Source organism: Conger conger, chromosome 4 (genome assembly GCF_963514075.1).
Source record: "Conger conger chromosome 4, fConCon1.1, whole genome shotgun sequence".
Taxonomy (NCBI): Eukaryota; Metazoa; Chordata; class Actinopteri; order Anguilliformes; family Congridae; genus Conger; species Conger conger.
Genome location: NC_083763.1, coordinates 36,366,595 through 36,383,200, shown reverse-complemented (window position 1 = coordinate 36,383,200; position 16,606 = coordinate 36,366,595). Strand labels below are relative to the sequence as shown.

General features: G+C 46.0%; 1 protein-coding gene across 1 annotated transcript in view; it reads right to left on the bottom strand.

Moving 5' to 3' along the window:
- Positions 1–343: 343 nt before the first annotated feature.
- Positions 344–16,606, bottom strand: part of LOC133126607 (suppressor of tumorigenicity 14 protein homolog) — a 460,185-nt gene continuing 443,922 nt past the window's right edge. Inside the window, exon 18 of the mRNA XM_061238951.1 lies at positions 344–511. Coding sequence (XP_061094935.1) covers positions 344–511 — 168 coding nt within the window. The remainder of the gene's footprint in view (positions 512–16,606) is intronic.

Below are 16,606 nucleotides of genomic sequence, written 5' to 3'. Positions count from 1 at the left end.
AATACGAAAATTCCTGGGCCTGGGCCCATAATGCTATATTGTGGCACTGCACCTGGTTCCTGTAGCCTAACATGATGCGGCACATTTTTCCCTTAGGACAAAACAAAACCACTATAATTTAAAAATAAAAATATACAAATAAGTTCAGTCGTGTCTGTCCTCTAGTGATGACTGCAGATGAATGGTTTAGATATACAGGTATAGATATACAAGTTAGGCTAATACAAAGTCCAGAAGGATAGGAGGGGCGACCTATCACTAGATTCAGTGCCCCACCCCTCATTAGGGGTGCCACTGAGTGTGTGCATGTTGGGATACACCCTATGCTTAGAGTTGGTGCTCATCAGACCTGCCATTTGGTCTGCTGGTGGATCCACTCTGAGAACTTGGTGACCTGTGTGTAGACTCCTGGCCGGTTCTGCCTGGCACAACCCTCCCCCCAGCTCACGATCCCAGCCAGGAACCAGCGTCGGCCCTTCTCCTGGCATACCAGAGGCCCGCCTGAGTCTCCCTGCCAAGACAGACACCAGTATATACACACCAGAATACAAGTACAAGTAAGAATGCAAGCCTGATTCATCTTGGAAAAATACTTTGTTTGGTTATGCACTCACAATTTCGGATTTTAGATTTGAATTTAGACAATTAAAATGTGGTTAAAGCGCAGAATTTCAGCTTTTATTAAATAGTGTTTCATAGTATTTTTATTTTTTTGTATGAGAATAAAGATATTGCTGTAGACTTAAATGGCTACTTCATTTAGAGTTTTACCAGGGAGATGGTTGCTAATAGGCCAGAAGGCATACTCAATATCCAGAATGTCTTATTGAGACAGGGGATAAAGAAATACTAGGGAAATTACATAAACTAAAGACAAATAAGGCGGGCCCCAATGGCATATTCCCAAGGGTACTCAAAGAGGTCATGTCTGACAAATCTTTTGACATTCTTTGAATCTACCAAGTGTTTTGATTATAGCAGGGCTTATGATACTGTATATCTAGATTTCCAAAAAGCATTTGCTCAGGAACTCATTATGAAAATGAAGATGTTAGGAATTACAGGAGCCCTGGGTTCAGAACTAGCTACTTGATAGAACAAAGAGAATAGCAGTAGGAGGGACCTTATCTGAGCAGGCTACTTTGGGAAGTGGAGTCCCACAGGGTTTGGTGCTGGTGCCACTGCTCTTCCTTATCTACATAAATGACCTTGACAGAGGCATTGAAAGTACTTGAGTTAAATTAGCAAATTATACAAAACTAAGAGGTTTAGCTGATCTACTAAAGTAATCTAGAAAAGATTTAAGTAAGATTTAAAGTAAGATTTAAACAGAATTGTTCTTCATTTGGCTCTGCACTCCACAATTTTAGATTTGTCATCAAACAATTCACACGTGGTTAAAGTGTATATTTTCAGCTTTTATTCAATATTCGATATTTTTATACATTTGTTTTCAGCATGGAGAAATTACAGCACTTTTTATACACAGTCCCCCCATTTTAGGGTACAATAACATCCATCCATCCATCCATTATCTTAACCCACTTATCCTGAACAGGGTTGCAGGGGGGCTGGAGCCTATCCCAGCATACATTGGGCAAAAGGCAGGAATACACCCTGGACAGGTTGCCAGTCCATCACAGGGCACACACACCATTTACTCACACACTCATACCTATGGGCAATTTAGACTCTCCAATCAGCCTAACCTGCATGTCTTTGGACTGTGGGAGGAAACCGGAGTACCCGGAGGAAACCCACGCAGACACGGGGAGAACATGCAAACTCTGCACAGGGAGGCCCCGGCCGACGGGGATTCAAACCCAGGACCTCCTTGCTGTGAGGCGGGAGTGCTACCCACTGCACCATCCGTGCCGCCTGTACAATAACATTTTGGAAAAAATGGCTTCACTGGTGTTTTCGATTAGTCTGGTGTAGGGACTACAACTTCCACATTCCCACAGGAAAATTCTGCGACGTCCACCACGAATGACGTCTAACTTGGTTCAGCCAATCCCGTAATGGCGGGAGCAATAAACGGTCCCGTATAAGAGCAAGACACGTTCTTGGGATCTCTCTTCTGGCTCTTCTGCTTCTTCTGCCTCTTCTGCTTCTTCTCTTGGACGCACCCTTTTTGGGCATTCGCTTCAGCTCATCTGCTCCGAGACTCGGACAGAGGCTGAATGCTGCACAGCGCACTACCAGACCTACGGACACACCCAGTTACCTCGCGGTAACTTCGTGGCCTATAGCGAGTGGAAACTGGTGTACGCGGAACGCTACATCAGTTTACTCCTGCAAAGCTCACCATCGAACAACAGCAACAAACTTTTCCACCCGGAAAAAGGACAAGCGAACATCCTTCCAGCAACCGAGTGGACCAGACGATAGCGCGCGGCTAAGACGCCCCAGCCTGCGCATCTCTCCAGGACACGCATTCACAGCACCATCGCGGCTCCTATAAGGACAGCACGTCTTTTGGATCCAATGCGTATGGACTCAGTAAGAGAACAAACATTCAGGCATAGCCAGTGTTTAGTTTAGTCTTAACTGTTTTCGTGAATCTGTGTTTCTATATTTACCATCCTACTATTGAAATGTGTTTTGTTAGCTACATATATATGTACGTGAATTGATTCGCCGTCTTTTGCCCATATATAGAGTAAAACTACTCAAGTAGTCCCATCTCACAGCTAACTCTAACTCATTACCATATCCAGAACTCTAGCTTACTCAAGCTAGCTACTCCCACCTTTCCTTTGTTCAAGCGACACGCGCGCTCGCGCGCGCCCACACACACACATACACGCCCTAACGTAACCTACTAATTTACCCAACTAAATTTCCTTACTAACTTCCCGTTAGTTTATCTGTTATGTGTTTGTATGTTTGTTTAATAAATATATTTTATTAAACCCCGGTGTCCGTTTTGGAATCACATAGACATGAGAGCCGAGTTAAAGCAGTCTTTCGAAGAACTTCCAACCTTCAGGTTATCGGTATGTTTAATCATTAATATTGGTTACTTTAATTATTAATTAAAATACTAAATTTGTGGTTAGATATTTCTGATAATAGTAATTTTATGAGACTGATTACTTTTTGCAGTTATACTGCTACACAACGTTTAACTGGCGCCCCGGTTTCGTAGAGAGTAAAATCCCTGCGTTATTTGGCGGCCCGTGCGAGGACCCTACATAATTTGGAGTCCCGTGCGAGGACCCCTACATATTTTGGTGCCCCATGTGAGGAAGACTAGCTTTGGCTCAAATTTCATGTCTTGTGACTTCATAACGAATTCCCCTTCCTAATTTGGAGCTCTGCGTGAGAAAGACGAGCTTTGGCTCATGTCACGTGACTCCAGAACGAATTCTCGGCATTCTTTCTCAGCTAAATTGCCACCTGTGCAATTTTTTGAAAATACTGCTAGATGTCACCCTTGTACCATTTTTGAAAGCCTGCATGAGCCGCTTTCTCAATATACTGCCCCCTCGTGTAACATTGTGGCATTACATTCGTAATCTTACACGGTAGTTTGTTGATTGGCATTTACCTTCCGGTATAATACGTATTATCAATAATTGTATTATTAGCCGCACTGTATTATTAATTATAATTACTTTGTCAAAGTAATTTTAATAATTAATTGAATTTTACATTTAAATCCAAATTTAATTGTAATTTCAACCAATCACATTCTGGTATTTAGGATTAATGTGATCAGCATCACAGTTCCTATTTTACGGTCTTAATATCCGCCATAAGTTCGGTCATTTTGCTGTTGTTGCATTGCAGTACCGCTAGTGCAACTCGAGTCCCTGTGTGATGCTATAGCTACCTTGTACTATAGTTAGAGAATATTCAAAGAGCCTTTTAAATTCTTTATCCTTCATCACAACTTGTATGTTGGATTGTGATTTTGGTGAACAATTCATTGCCAACTTTTAGGAGCTCAAGGCCCTTGTGAAATAGTTAACTTCAAGAGTACCCTCTTAAGTTACTGATTCAGCTTTTAGCTTTATTTGGCGTGAGATATGGAACCCATATCTATTGATGAGTACCTTTCCTTTTTAGCCCAAGGTTTAGCACCTGGCTACGTAGCTTTCCTGAATCAGATGAACCTCACTGATTGTAGGAAAGAAATGTTCTCCTTAATCAACGAGAAAGGTCACTCCCCCACCCAGTCAAAAGACCCAATTCTAAGTTGTCTGGTCTTGAATTTTGCCAGACAGATTAGTCTTGCTCTTCAGAGCAACAAAAACTTAGAATCAGAGATGGCATACCTCAAAGGACAACACACCAGTGTTTTACTTGAGCTTCAAACTGTTGGCAAGAAAGCAGTACAATACTTGCGTGATCTGCATTCAGCCGAATCAGATCTTTGTTCCTACAGAGAGGAATTATTTCAGTTGAAGAGTGGATGCCACAAGCTACCACATCCACTCTCTTCTGTAAGCCTGCTTTCTCAGGCTTGCCCAACTCCAGCTTCTCCTGCTTCCTCCTTACACCACAAGGCGGGGGAAGGGGGGTCACAAATTGATTCGGGTTTGTCAGATCCCGGTTCCACAGCTTGCTCTGATGGAGACTCGTCAGTCTCCTCAGATTGCAGTGCTGTTGACCACCCATGCAATGGTTTGCCCACCTCTTCCCTGGAGAGGGAAAGGGGGGACTCCATCCCAACGGTGGTCCATCTCCGCAAGGGAGAAACAGTCAGGCAAGTACAGGACTGTACCTTCCATGCCCACCCCTCTCGTGAGGAGGTCAGGGAACCCTCCCGTGGACACGGTAGAGGAGATCTAACGTTATTAATTGGGCACACAAAAAGCAACGCTAATCCCGCTAGCTTTCCCTTTATAACTGAGAGGATAGGTGACAGCTCTGTACTGTACACTGACAGCGACAATTCATCTTCTGCCAACCATTGTGAGAATGACAGTTTTGTAGCTCCACCCTCTAAACCAAACCGAGGACGACGAGCTCCGCATGAAACGCATTCACATTCAAATGTGATTTCAGGCTCTCCTTCTCCAAACAGGCAGACTAGTGCAACTTCACATGGTCTTCGCTTTGAGGAGCTAGAGGCCATGGCGAAGTATGTCCACACATTTGACCCCAAGGACTCTGAATTTAACATTCAGAGTTACTTGAGAGAAGTTGACTACTGTCTCTCGGATCTGCCCAGGGCAACCGATCGAGAAAAGGTACGACTTGTATGGAAAACCTCTACCAGAGAGATCCATACATTTATGGAACAACTTCCACCACAGGTTCGTTCCAGCTATCCCAAGGTTTGTGAAGCGTTGGTAGCTGAGTACCTGCCACGGTTTGATCAGGCCACAGCCATGATCAAATCTGTGGAGGTTAAACATAGCCGTACAGAACGACCAAAAGACTTTTACCAACGACTTAAACATGCATTTTTCCAGGGCAGAAACGGACCAGGCTTAGATGAAGATCAAGCCTTCAAATCCCTTTTTGTGCACAACCTGCACCCCTGCGTCCGAACTCATGTTTCACTGTTTTCAAGGGGCCAACACTCAGCCCTTGAATTAAGAAATGAAGCCCAAATGGTCTGGGACACTTTAAGGATTGTGCCCAGGAACGAGGTATTGGAAACAGCTAAGCACGTTGTTCCAACCAAGCCCGCCGGCACTTCCCAAGTTGCCCCATTAAAATCTAATGGCTCAAAACAACGGCATGTGAGTAAGTTCCCGGTTAAGAGCCACCGTGGTTGCTTCTCACACTCTGATTCCAGCCGGAATTGGAGAGAAGACCGACCCGGTAGGCCCAAGCCTCAGAGTCACCAGCATGACTCTGATAGGGAAGATACCTTGTCTGAAGAGAGCTTCTTCAGTTCCTCGGAGGACAACTAAAGCCTCTAACCTTTGTTCAGTAGTGTGTATGCCTTGAGTAACCACTCCAAAGAGCTATCTGGTCTTGTTCAACCGCCATCAAAAGACTGAATAAGACTGATCTATAGCCGTGGTCTCCTCACAGGCAGACTCCCAGCTGAAGCTTTGACCACTTTCTTTTGCACACCTTTCCTACCAAAGGGGGGTGGCAAAATAAACAGGTAGTTTATAGCAGCCACTTAGATTTGCATGTAGCAGCAGCAAACGCAGATCGTAAGTAGGTACTGTAGAGTTAAATCCGACACCTGTTATAACTCGTAAACGTTCATTGCTTCTTTCTACACCTACTGAACCATCATAAAGTATTGCATGTAGAAACTACAGTGTAATCTTTACAAGTATATTGCCACACCCCAGTGTGCCTTACTCCACCTCTTCCCCAAGCAAGACAAGACCACTTGTGAGCTTACCACATCATTTAGAAATGAGACCACCTCTCCATTTCCTTCCTGATGACACAGCCATAAGGTTAAGCTTGGATACAGAAAGCTGCCCTAATTTGAAAATGCCCCCACATATTTCAGATGACAACCCTCGTCAGCAACCTGACTGTAGGGACTAGAACAATTGGTCAGTCTGAACAAGACTTCCAAAAAGGCTACAGCCTCTCCATCCTAGACCCCTACATCATCTGAACATTTTCATGGCTGGGTCATTCCTGTTGGTGCTCCACCTTCTGGACACCATCCAATAACTAACAAAACACCTGAACTAACAAAACGACTAACCCTTTCACCAAGGTTTCTCATGTTTTGTGACAATGTATTCACTGTTCGACCTTAGTGTTTCACATTGTTTGTATCATGTGTTTTAGACCAGTTTAGTTAATTGTTGATAAATGCCTGGATGTTTGTCAGTCAATTGTGAACTGTGTTACCGACCCAATGTACTTGACCTGTGGACTGTGAACTGACTTTTGTGCTCTCGAGGAACACTGGCTTCAGCCGCATCCTGAGACCACAGGGGGGATGTAGGGACTACAACTTCCACATTCCCACAGGAAAATTCTGCGACGTCCACCACGAATGACGTCTAACTTGGTTCAGCCAATCCCGTAATGGCGGGAGCAATAAACGGTCCCGTATAAGAGCAAGACACGTTCTTGGGATCTCTCTTCTGGCTCTTCTGCTTCTTCTGCCTCTTCTGCTTCTTCTCTTGGACGCACCCTTTTTGGGCATTCGCTTCAGCTCATCTGCTCCGAGACTCGGACAGAGGCTGAATGCTGCACAGCGCACTACCAGACCTACGGACACACCCAGTTACCTCGCGGTAACTTCGTGGCCTATAGCGAGTGGAAACTGGTGTACGCGGAACGCTACATCAGTTTACTCCTGCAAAGCTCACCATCGAACAACAGCAACAAACTTTTCCACCCGGAAAAAGGACAAGCGAACATCCTTCCAGCAACCGAGTGGACCAGACGATAGCGCGCGGCTAAGACGCCCCAGCCTGCGCATCTCTCCAGGACACGCATTCACAGCACCATCGCGGCTCCTATAAGGACAGCACGTCTTTTGGATCCAATGCGTATGGACTCAGTAAGAGAACAAACATTCAGGCATAGCCAGTGTTTAGTTTAGTCTTAACTGTTTTCGTGAATCTGTGTTTCTATATTTACCATCCTACTATTGAAATGTGTTTTGTTAGCTACATATATATGTACGTGAATTGATTCGCCGTCTTTTGCCCATATATAGAGTAAAACTACTCAAGTAGTCCCATCTCACAGCTAACTCTAGCTTACTCAAGCTAGCTACTCCCACCTTTCCTTTGTTCAAGCGACACGCGCGCTCGCGCGCGCCCACACACACACATACACGCCCTAACGTAACCTACTAATTTACCCAACTAAATTTCCTTACTAACTTCCCGTTAGTTTATCTGTTATGTGTTTGTATGTTTGTTTAATAAATATATTTTATTAAACCCCGGTGTCCGTTTTGGAATCACATAGACATGAGAGCCGAGTTAAAGCAGTCTTTCGAAGAACTTCCAACCTTCAGGTTATCGGTATGTTTAATCATTAATATTGGTTACTTTAATTATTAATTAAAATACTAAATTTGTGGTTAGATATTTCTGATAATAGTAATTTTATGAGACTGATTACTTTTTGCAGTTATACTGCTACACAACGTTTAACTGGCGCCCCGGTTTCGTAGAGAGTAAAATCCCTGCGTTATTTGGCGGCCCGTGCGAGGACCCTACATAATTTGGAGTCCCGTGCGAGGACCCCTACACTGGTGTGTTCCATCAATTTCTTTGTGCAAGAGAGCTTTCTGTATCTAGCAAGGCCACCGCCATAAGTATGGCCAGTATAGCCTTTGCCGTACTACTTTACATTTAAGTATGGCTTGGCCAAAGAACTTTTTGTTCACAAGTAAAACATTTTTGTGATTAGTAAATTATTTAAATGAGTGGTTTTCCAACTAATGGTATCCCTCGTCTGCTCCTGGACCATCCCCTGGTGAAGGGGTGAATCGTTCTTTTTTTGAGCACCAACTCTGCAGGTGAATGCACACTGTATTTATTGATGTAATGTTAGCCATTTGCAGTTCAAGTTTTAATTTGGTAAAGTAAGTATTCTATACTGTGAGAGAACTAAGTAATCGAAAAATCTTAATGTGCAAAAGATTCCTGAAATTCACCAACTCAGTGAGGATACCTGTCTTCCTACCAGTCTCTCCTGGCGGAATTCTCCTCCGCTATCACCTACTTCCAAACAAAAATCCAGAATTCCACTTCTAACCCTCGTCAACTGTTCTCCATTTTCTCTTCTCTCCTCTGCACACCTCCCCCACCATCTCAGTCCTCGCTCACTGCTGATGACTTTGCGGTATTTTTTGATGGGAAGGTTGCAGATATCCGCAGCACCTTCGCGACCACCACCACTTCCATGCCTGCCTCCCTTTCTGCCTCCTCTTTCTGTCCCCTTACAGATGCTGATGTGTCTCACCTCCTGCTCTCCCACCGCCCTTCTACTTGTGCCCTGGACCCCATCCCCTCAAACCTCTTTCAGGCAATCACACCTGACATCCTCCCGTTTGTCACCTCCCTTGTTAACTCCTCTCTGTCCTCTGGCTGCTTTCCCTCATCATTCAAGAGGGCCTACATCACCCCGCTCCTAAAGAAACCCACTCTAGATCCCTCCTGCATTCAAAACTACCGTCCGGTATCTCTCCTTCCTTTTCTATCCAAATCCATTGAACGAGCCGCCTCCAACCAACTCTCTTCCTTCCTCTCACAGAATAACCTGCTGGACCCCCACCAGTCCGGCTTCAGACCTGGCCACTCGACAGAGACTGCACTCCTCTCTGTCAATGAGTCCCTTCAGGCTGCACAAGCAACCTCTCTCTCCTCTGTCCTGATCCTTCTTGATCTCTCTGCGGCGTTCGACACGGTCAACCACTCCATCCTCTTAGCCTCCCTGGCATCTACAGGGATCTGTGGCACAGCCTTAGAGTGGATCAAATCTTATCTCTCTGGCCGGTCCTCCCAGGTGTCCTGGGCTGGAGGAGTGTCAACCCCTCGCCCCCTTGTTACAGGAGTCCCCCGAGGCTCAGTCCTCGGACCCCTCCTCTTCTCCATCTACACGAGATCCCTTGGCCCCGTTATCTCTGCTCATGGCATCTCCTATCATTGTTATGCCAATGACACCCAACTCTTTCTCTCCTTCCCCCCATCAGACACACAGGTCTCTACCCGTATCTCCGCCTGCCTGAGAGACATCCAGAGCTGGATGGGCAACCACCATCTAAAGCTCAACCCAGGTAAGACGGAGGTAATCTTCATCCCTGCTTTAACCTCTCCCTTCTCTGATTTCTCCATCTCACTAGGGGATACCACAGTGACCTCATCCCCTAGTGCAAGAAACCTTGGAGTGGTGATGGACAACAGGCTATCCTTCTCCGAGAATATTGCTACGGTGACCAGGGTGTGCAGGTTCTTCCTTTACAACATCTGGAGAAACCGACCATTTCTCACCACCTACTCCACTCAGCTCCTTGTTCAAGCAATGGTCCTGTCCCGCCTGGACTATTGCAATTCCCTGCTGGCTGGCCTTCCAGCATCTGCCATCAGACCCCTACAACTGATCCAGAATGCTGCAGCCCGTCTGGTATTCAATGTTCCCAGACATTCCCATGTCACCCCCCTGCTCCGCAACCTCCACTGGCTGCCTGTTATGGCTCGCATCAAATTTAAAACTTTGGTGCTCGCATACCAGGCAGTTAAAAGATCAGCCCCTGTATATATTCAATCCCTTATCAAGACCTATACACCAACAAGACCCCTCCGTTCTGCCACTTTGTGCCATCTGGCGCCTCCTCCTCGCCACACCTGCACTTCACCTGGTCACGACTACTGTCTGTCCTGGTCCCACGGTGGTGGAATGACCTCCTGGTGGATGTCAGAGTCTCTGACCTCCTTCAAGCACAGACTGAAGACCCATCTCTTCAGGCTACACCTTTCCCCCCTCAACTCACCACCATGATTAGCCTTAGACTGTAATGGCACTTATGTATAGATTGTATAGATATTGTTACTTGTATAGGTATTGTTGTTTTTTATTGGCTGTTGTATTGTTGTATTCTAGCTGCCAACTGTGGTATGCTAGTTTGAAAGTTGATTGTACTCTTCAAGGGTTCTGATTTTCTGTATGTTTACACAAGGACTCGGAACTGTACTGTCCTCTCAGGTCCTCTTTGCACTTGTTCTTGTGTTTCATTTGCACTTTGTTGTACGTCGCTCTGGATAAGAGCGTCTGCTAAATGCCAAGTAATGTAATGTAATGTAATGAAAAAGTGAGGAGGATTTTTTTTAGATATAAATGACCTTTTTTGACACAGTATGTCAGTCAGCCTACAAGAGGGCAGTCGATTCTAGAACTACTTGGGACAAGTGATCATTCCACAATACACATATATATATATATATATATATATATATATATATATATATATATAGTTTTCTGATTTTTCCCTTTTTATCCCAATTTGGTAGCCAATTGTACCTCGTCGGATCCAATGAGAGTTAGAGTTAGATACACCGCCCACACCCTGTCCCTCGGCGGCCTGAAGGAGAGCGACACGCCTTCTTCAAGCCGTCTCATCTCATGCTCATGACCGTGTTTCCGAGGCGCCCGAGGTGCTTTATTGTGCCTGAGCAAGACACCCAACCCCCAAATGCTCCTGACTGGCAGGTCGGGGCCTTGCATGTTTGGTATTCTGTCACTATTGAACTAGTTATAAAGGCCACTACCTTCCAGTTGTTACTGAGGGAAGGAATTTAAATACCTTTGGCCAGTAACACAAGTCTTTAAAGGTGCACTCAGTAATTTTATTGGCATTGGTGTGCTGTGGTTTACGCTTGTCAAAGACTCAAATCGCAATGGGAATTTCCAGTAGCTAATGGAATTGTAAGATTTGTGACAGAGGAAGGGGAGTGGGGTTTGGAATTAAACAGCCAATGTTTGCAATGGCTCAGCTGAATCAACAGGTTTCCTGGTGTGCTAAAATCCCATGAAATTACAGCACTAAGCAAAATTATCGCAAGCTGTATGGGTTCCATGTTTTGGTTTCACAATATTGTGAAAGAAATATACAGGAAGTGCCACACAAAATCATTTGTGCTCCTTAAAGACAGCCTTCATAATGTGTACGTGTCAGTAAGTTGCTTACATTACCAGACGCCCTTTCGGAGTGTATTGGGAATTTCAAGCATTGTATTGTAGTTTTAGGTTTTCACCTATTATGAAGCAAGTATTTGTAGTCTGTAAGTATTTGGACAGTGGTACAATTCCCATTCTTTTGGCTCACAAATTAAGCATTGGATTTGAAATGTAACAATGAATATGAGATGAGATGATTTGAAATGATTTGGGATCATTGTCTTGCTGCGGGATGAAGTACCTTCTAATGAGTTTGGTGGCTTAGAGTAGATGCTTCTGCACACTTCATTGATTCTGCTGAAGATAAATGAGCTAGCACCTGTGGCAGCCATACATGACCAAACTATAATACCTCCACCACAATGTTTCACAGTGTCAGGTTCTGTGTTTTTCTGGATCTTCCCTGTGCCTTCGTCCCTGTATATTCTGTTCTGTTCTGTTTGATTTCTTGGATTTTCCTTGTATGAACCTGCCTGTTATTTTTGGACTCTGTTTCTCGATTACATTTTTGTACTTTCGCCTGTGTGGACTGCCGAGCAGTTATCAAATTCTGCCTGGCTCACAAGCCACCGGCTGAGTGCCACTGTGTTGGAGTTCCACCCGGGGAACGAGAGGGTCACCTCTCTGTGACTACGTGTCGCTGGAGGGAAAGCTCTGACTGTCGTTTGTGCTTATGCACCAAACGGCAGTTCAGAGTATCTGGCCTTCTTGGAGTCACTAGGCAGCATCCTGGAAAGGGTGCCGCCCGGAGACTCCATAGTTCTGCTGGGCAACTTCACCGCTCACGTGGGCAATGATGGAGAAGCCTGGAAGAGGGTGATTGGAGGAATGGCCTGCCTGATCTTAACCCGAGCGGTGTCTTGTTATTGGACTTCTGTGCTGGTCATGGATTGTCCATAATTAACACCATGTTCGAGCATAGGGCAGCCCATAAGTGTACTTGGTACCAGAGCACCTTAGGCCAAAGATCGATGATTGACTTTGTGGTCGTATCTTCAGATCTGCGGCCGTATGTCTTGGATACTCGGGTGAAGAGAGGAGCAGAGCTGTCAACTGATCACCACCTGGTGGTGAGTTGGATCAAGTGGACACCAGCAGTGAGGGAGGCCGTCAAACTGAAGAAGGAGGCCTTTCGGGCTTGGCTGGCCCAGGGGTCCCCTGAAGCAGCAGACAGGTACCGGGTGGCCAGAAGGGCTGCGGCAGTCGTTGAAGCAAAAACCCGGGTATGGGAGGAGTTCAGGGAGGCTATGGAGAAGGACTTTGGGTTGGCCTCGAGGAAGTTCTGGCAAACCATCCGATGAAAGGGAAAGCAGGGCTTGTCTCAGGCTGTTTTCAGCAGGGGAGGAGAACTGCTGACCCGGACTCGGGATGTTGTCGGGCAGTGGAAAGAGCACTTTGAGGAGCTCCTGAACCCGAACAACACGTCCTCTGTGGAAGAGGCAGAGCCCGAAGACTTGGGGGAATCTGCACCTATATCCCTGGTGGAAGTTGCTGAGGTAGTCAAAAAGCTCCTCAGTGGCAAGTCGCCAGGTGTGGATGAGATTCACCCTGAGATGCTGAAGGCTCTGGACATTGTTGGGCTGTCTTGGCTGACACGCCTCTTCAGTGTCGTGTGGAGGTCAGGGACAGTACCTGCAGAGTGGCAGACCAGGGTGGTGGTCCCCATTTTCAAGAAGGGGGGCCGGAGGGTGTGCTCCAATTATCGGGGTATCACACTCCTCAGCCTCCCCGGGAAAGTTTACTCTAGTGTGTAAACGGTCGAACCTCGGATTCAGGAGGAGCAATGTGGCTTCCGTCCTGGTCGTGGTACAGTGGACCAGCTCTTTACCTTGGTGGGGTTGCTGGCGGGGTCATGGGAGTTTGCCCATCCAGTCCACATGTGCTTTGTGGACTTGGAGAAGGCTTTTGACCGTGTCCCCCGGAGAACCCTGTGGGCGGTAGTGTGGGAGTATGGGGTACCGGGGCCGTTGTTACGAGCTATCCGGTCCCTGTATAACCAAAGTGAGAGCTGTGTCCGCATCCTCGGCACAAAGTCAAGCACGTTTCCAGTGGGTGTGGGACTCCGCCAAGGTTGCCCCTTGTCACCGGTCCTGTTTCTGATATTCAAGGACAGGATCTCAAGGCGCAGCCGAAGTGAGGAGAGTGTCCGGTTTGGTGACCTCACAATTGCATCTCTGCTTTTTGCGGACGATGTGGTTCTGCTGGCTTCATCGAACCGTGACCTTCAGCACGCACTGGAGCGGTTTGCAGCCGAGTGTGAAGCGGCCGGGATGAGAGTCAGCACCTCCAAGTCCGAGGCCATGGTTTTCTGCGGCTTCCTCCGTAGGGTGGCTGGGCTCAGCCTTAGAGATAGGGTGAGGAGCTCAGACATCCGGAGGGAGCTTGGCGTAAAGCCGCTGCTCCTTTGGTTCGCACACCAACTGGGCGGAGACCCCGAGGTAGACCTAGAACCTGCTGGAGAGATTATATATCTCTCCTGGCCTGGGAACGCCTTGGGATCCCCCAGGAGGAGCTGGAATGCGTAGCTGGGGAGAGGGACGCCTGGAATACCCAGCTTAGCCTACTGCCACACCACGACCCGACTCCGGATAAACGGATGAAGATGGATGGATGGATGGCTCTCAACACAGCCCAGAAACTGCCCTCCTCAGAATAGTTAATGCTCCTCTCCCACCTTCCTCACTGATAAACTATTTACAGGACATTAAACATTGGGTGGCATCAAAGTTCCTAAAGCTAAAATGTGACGAGAGAGATTGTGCTGGTTCGGTCAAAGCTGATCTTGCAAAGGTCAGTGATCACCTTCTTGACATAGATGACATTACAGTCACCCCCTACACTCCAGTCCATAACCTTGGAGCTACTTTTGACCCCACTCTCTTTTCATACACACATTCCAGTCAAATCCCCAGCAATAGTCACCCATTTGCTGCAATCACACTCCGCATTTTCTTTAGGAAATGCACATATCTAGTTGTTACTGTGATTGGGAAACAACACACAACTGTGATCCGAAAGTTTTATTACTGTCATTGCGAAGCAACACACTACTTTTATTCGAAATGCAAGTTTATTATTATCCTGCTGGGTTTTATGTCCACTTACTTTTATGTCCACTTTCCAACCACTCTGACAGAAAAATTCTTAATGCCCTTTTCTACTGTTCAGCCAATCCGCTACTGTTGTGCAAATTGTGGTGTTTATAGCATTAAAACAATAAGAGGCAGCAATACGGACATAACAGGAAAGATTTTAATACACAGCTTGAGTCATCAGCATCTCTACACAATCAGCTGTCAAACATGGCAGATCAGACTGCCCTATTTATATCCATTACGCCCTCTACTGGTGAAGCAGACACAACATTCATCTCTTACTTGAAAACACAATTACCTGTTAACAGTAATAAAATCAGTAGAACAGTAAGCATACTATTTTACCACCAGTATACAACTGTAGGTCAAGATAATGTTCTCTGTGCTTCTGTGAATTTCCTGTCTTTTCCGGCTTTTGCCAACCATTATGTATAAATTCATTCATTCATTCATTGTCCTAACCCGCTTATCCTGAACAGAGTCGCAGGGGGGCTGGAGCCTATCCCAGCATACATTGGGCGAAAGGCAGGAATACACCCTGGACAGGTCGCCAGTCCACCGCAGGGCACACACACCATTCACTCACACATTCATACCTATGGGCAATTTAGACTCTTCAATCAGCCTTACCTGCATGTCTTTGGAATGTGGGAGGAAACCGGAGCACCCAGAGGAAACCCACGCAGACACAGGGAGAACATGCAAACTCTGCACAGAGAGGCCCCGGCCGACCGAGATTCGAACCCAGGACCTCCTTGCTGTGAGGTGGCAGTACTACCCACTGCACCATCCGTGCCGCCATTATGTATAAATGTGTAATAATATATCTTGGAAATTAATGGGAATATCGAAAAGCTATAGCTCGAAAACTGTGGGAGGAGTAAGCAAACAAAAAACAGATGGAATAATAATAATAACTAGAGATTTCCTCCAGAAAATGCGGTGTATGATTGCGGCAAATTGGTGGACAATTGCTACTGCTGCTAATACTATGCCGTTTCAATATTTGCATTTACAAGCTGGTGTACAGGTGTACCAAATAAAGTACTGTGACAATGTTGAGGTGCGGGACGGCACATAAGACAGGAAATGCAGTTCAAATTATAAGGTTTTAATTTCCGTTCAGCAAGGCAGGATCAACTCAGAAAAAAAACTAATGTTCAACAAAAAAAACCCCTCCACACTAGGGAGCAGTCAATGCAAACAGCAGACGTGGCTTGGTCAGAAAAACGTTCCTTTTGAGCTTCATAACGTTCTTTTTCCTTTTGGGTTTCAAATCCTGGACTTTTACTCACAAATCCTATTCTTGTTGTTTGGGTCGCAGAGCTTTTCCTCCTTCCACCTTGCCTTCAGTCATTCCTTCCTTTGTTCCCCTTCCTGTAGCGTAGTGGTTAAGGCATATGACTGGGACCCCCAAGGTTGGTGGTTCGAATCCCGGTGTAGCCGCAATAAGATCCGCACAGCCCGGGAGCAAGGCCCTTAACCCTGCATTGCTCCAGGGGGGATTATCTCCTGCTTAGTCTAATCAAATGTACGTCGCTCTGGATAACAGCGTCTGCCCAATGCCAATAATGTAATGTAAAGGGTGTGGTCTCCTAAATACACCTGGCTTTGGTGTGGCTTTGCCTGGTCAGGAGGTTGGCTCTTGGCCTCCATCTGGTGGCCACATAGCGCCATCCACCACTACTTAGCTGAACACCTTACACACCTCCCCCCTCAGATCAAATTTCCTGACAGGCTTGGATGCGATCCAATTCACATAAATCAATGTCATGCTTAATTACAGCAAGTTATGTACAGAAAATGTAAAAAAAAACAAAAAACAAATACCTTCATTCAAGTTATAGAATTTTTCACTGATGAACTACAAAAGCTATTGTGGATTTTATAGATATATTCCTGAATATGCAGACTACCTCTGGTAAAATATT